The 3,757-nt window shown below is 43.1% G+C and overlaps 1 protein-coding gene across 1 annotated transcript in view; it reads right to left on the minus strand.

The window, feature by feature from the left end:
* Positions 1–849: 849 nt before the first annotated feature.
* Positions 850–3,757, minus strand: part of LOC310785088 (class I histocompatibility antigen, F10 alpha chain-like) — a gene marked incomplete at both ends in the record, with an annotated part of 12,613 nt that continues 9,705 nt past the window's right edge. Inside the window, 4 exons of the mRNA XM_083646075.1 lie at positions 850–931; positions 1,186–1,403; positions 1,868–2,016; positions 2,243–2,509. Of these exons, the coding sequence (XP_083502201.1) occupies positions 850–931; positions 1,186–1,403; positions 1,868–2,016; positions 2,243–2,509 (716 nt within the window). The remainder of the gene's footprint in view (positions 932–1,185; positions 1,404–1,867; positions 2,017–2,242; positions 2,510–3,757) is intronic.

Below are 3,757 nucleotides of genomic sequence, written 5' to 3' on the forward strand. Positions count from 1 at the left end.
TCGAATCGGATATTTGATTGGCTGAGTAGCATCACGTGTGATGATTTACAGCGCATGCATTGGTCTATGCGCTTCCTGGCAGATTAAACCAGTACCGTAAAGGGTAGAAAAGCACGTGCCGGTTAAAAAAGAAAAGCTTGGTGAAATGTAACAATTCTCAATGATTTGTAGGTTATAGGGCTCGGTCCGGATAGGATGGCGTCTGGGTCCGGATGCGGACCGGAGTCCGGACTTTGGGGATCGCTGGTCTAGGCCCTGTGCGTGACTCCAGGCCGGGCTCCTCCTTCGTCCTGTAGGCTAATAAATGAATAAAACATTTTACATTGTGAATAATATGACAATGTTTTTACAGCATGTGCATTGTCTTACTTGTCTCAGTTGGAGAGGAGGAATCAGCTCTGGTTGTTGTTGCAGGCAGGTCAGCTGGAGGAGTGGTTGTTGTTGTTGCTGTTGTTGGAGGAAGAGGTGAAAAACATTCTGTTATGTTTTTAAAGTTTTTTTATACCTTTAACTAGGCAGATTTTAACTTAATTAATATACGCTTGAAACACTTAGACCCAGATTCACCATGTAATAGTTAAATATAGCTGCAAGTGGCAATTAAGGGGTCTAAGCACAATTTGAAAAGACAAACAGACCAAACATTCCGGAAGGTAAAATGACAAAACTGACATGTTGTGAAGTTCAGACATGGAGTCTTAGCTTTAGTTTGACTTCTGTCAAGTTAATCTTGTCATTGCAGTCACAGGAGTTGTTCACAACTGCCAAACTTCCTACTGAGCCAAACGCCTGTAGTTTAGCGAGGAGAAACTAACTATAAAGGGAGAAGTAGACATGTGATACTGCAACCTATGGTAAGTAGGACTTGGCCACCTGGGGATTAGAACCCTGGACCTTTGTAACCTCAAAGGTGTCTTTACTGCCTGCTCCACTGGAGAGACATTGTTTAGAGACAAAACATGACAGAAGGTAGAACAAGAACGGCGCTCACTGCTTGAGTGTCTTTTTCTTTGAAGAGCTGAATTAATACATTCAAATACTGCAAGTCAGCTGTAAGAAGTCAACTAAATGTGTCTCTCCTCCTCCATCAACTCTGCTCTCTTACCTGGGTTGTTGGTCTTGATCACTGCTGGGTCCAGTTTGGTGATGATGTCCTCCTCGACACCAGCGAGCTGAAACACACACTCGTATTTCCCCCAGTCTTCAGGTTTGACTGGTGAAATGTTCAGCTGAATGCTCGTCTGGAAGGTTCCATCGTGGTTGGGGAGGATCTCTCCCTTATCCTGAAGGTCCGGAAGCTTCTGTCCATCTCTGGTCCAGAACAACATGACTCTGTCCGGGTAGAAACCTGTAGCATGGCAGGTGACTGGAGAGGAGGGAGACTTCTGGAGGAGAGAGATCGAGGGAAGAACTGGAGAGAGAGAGAGAGAGGGGGGGGGGGGGGTCAGGGGATGAGAAAGAGGGAGAGAGATAAAGAGGAGGGGGAGAGAGATAGAATGACAAAGACAGAAACAGAAGGGAGAGAGGAAGACAGAAAGATATGTGTAAACAAAAAACAGTACGGTTGTATGTTGTGTGTGTGTGTGTGTGTGTGTGTGTGTGTGTGTGTGTGTGTGTGTGTGTGTGTGTGTCTATATGTTGGTTGATATTCACTGTCATGTTTCTGTACATTAGAAACAGAAGAGACAGATGAACATTGTTGTGTTGATGAAACTACATCATGTCATGTGACTCTACCTGTTCTCTGCAGAGTGCTCTTCCCATAGGACACATACCACTTCAGGTCAGCAATGCAGGTATGTGAATAAAACGTCTTCCTCTCTGCTAAGTGAGCTTTGTTATTATTCCAGCTCTCTGTGGTGATGACAGCCTCTGGTTTTGCAGCCACATATGTCCATGTCTTCATGTCCAATACCAGCCAGTCTTCTCCATCATAACCTTCCTGTTGAAAACTATTCACTTCTCCTGTCTCATCATCCCATTCACAACCACTCATCTTCAGGAGGGTGTGGACACCTGAGAGAGAGAGAGAGAGAGAGAGAGAGAGAGAGAAATCTCTGTTGGTTATTATGGGATGGACTATCAGTAATATACACCAGACGAGCATCAAGTAGTCGTAGTTGTGTGTGTGTGTGTGTGTGTGTGTGTGTGTGTGTGTGTGTGTGTGTGTGTGTGTGTGTGTGTGTGTGTGTGTGCGTGTGCGTGTGCGTGTGCGCGTGTGATGTGTGTAACATAAACAAACCTCCAGTTTGGTGAAAGAGCTTCTTTATGAGCTCAATATGGTATTTGAAGATCTGCTGGTTCTTCAGACACGTCTCAGTCGCCCTCTTCCAGTACTGTAGGTCATATGCTGTTGCGTTGATCATCCAGTCCTGTTTGGGTTCTGCTCTCTTGGTGTTGCTGTCACAGTGATACACCTGAACTTCATCAACAAACCAAACAACCACAAACTCTGGGAAGTTTGTGACTCCAGAGGATGCAGTCTGGAAATACTTCAGGGAGTGAGTCACTATGGGACAAACAAGAAAGGAACTCAGGTTTTGATTTACATCTTTAAATACATTTGTAAACTAACAACACAAGAAAGAATTCCCATCTCTGTTCATGTAGCCAAATCACACTGAATTCAATGCACTCTTGAAAACTATTAGAGATTTGAACGACTTTACAGCGACAGAGCAGAGCATTGAGCCACAGCAGCTTGTGAGATTTATAAAAACCTGTGTGTGTGTGTGTGTGTGTGTGTGTGTGTGTGTGTGTGTGTGTGTGTGTGTGTGTGTGTGTGTGTGTGTGTGTGTGTGTTGAGGTCTAAAATGCTGGTGGTAAGTGGACATTGTCAGATGAAATAATACTATGTGATGTGAGTCAAGAGTGTGATCATCTGAAAGCATCAACAGGCTATAGAAAATAATTCATACAGTATGAAATCTCCATTTACCTTAAATTATTGAAATTAAAATGCATTCACGTTCATAAACTTAAAAGCACATGTGAATATAATTAATCTTAACATGATATCAGTCTACTAATCAAACTTCAGTTATAACAACTGCATAGGAAAGATTTTAAATTTGATCTTACTTGGAGATGCATCGTGACAGAGAAGCAGCAGCAAAACCAACACCTTCATCTTGTTTGGATAAAGAAGTTGTATCTAATGATAAAGATATCTCAGTGACATCGGGTTAAGTCCTGTTTGTATGTTTTATAGGTTTGTCCTTGATAAGTCCTGATTTTGAAGATTTGGTTGTAGTTTGTATTGTGTTGTAGCCTATGACTCAGTGGCACAGCAGTCCTTAAGGTCTGCAGAGCTCAGTCACCAGGTTCACACTCATGCAGAGGAAATGCTTTTAGATGTTGTGGGTGTTGCTGGTCACAGCCGAAAATGAGCATTGAGGTCACAGAAAATGAACTGGTTCTTCCTCTTCTTCTTTCATCACTTTTCTCAAACCCATACATGTCAATTACATCTTCAGAATAACCTGCCCCCCCCCCCGGCCTATCGCTATTGCTTACAATATAATCTATAATCGAAAATAATATTAACAATAATAAACTACCAACTTTTGGAGGTTAGAGAACCACAGGCCAACAATATTTCATTAACTGAGGGAGTCTTCTGTCCCTCCAGTGTATTTTGAGGGCTATAAGCTTTTCCTGCAGCGTGCCTGTGGAGAGAGGAAGGTCAGGATGCAGAGAGGTCAGAACAAGTGACGTCACTACTGTAGGGTGATGTCACTACTGTAGTAGGGTGACG

The sequence above is a fragment of the Poromitra crassiceps genome (genome assembly GCF_964638095.1).
Source record: "Poromitra crassiceps genome assembly, chromosome: 11".
Classification (NCBI taxonomy): domain Eukaryota; kingdom Metazoa; phylum Chordata; class Actinopteri; order Beryciformes; family Melamphaidae; genus Poromitra; species Poromitra crassiceps.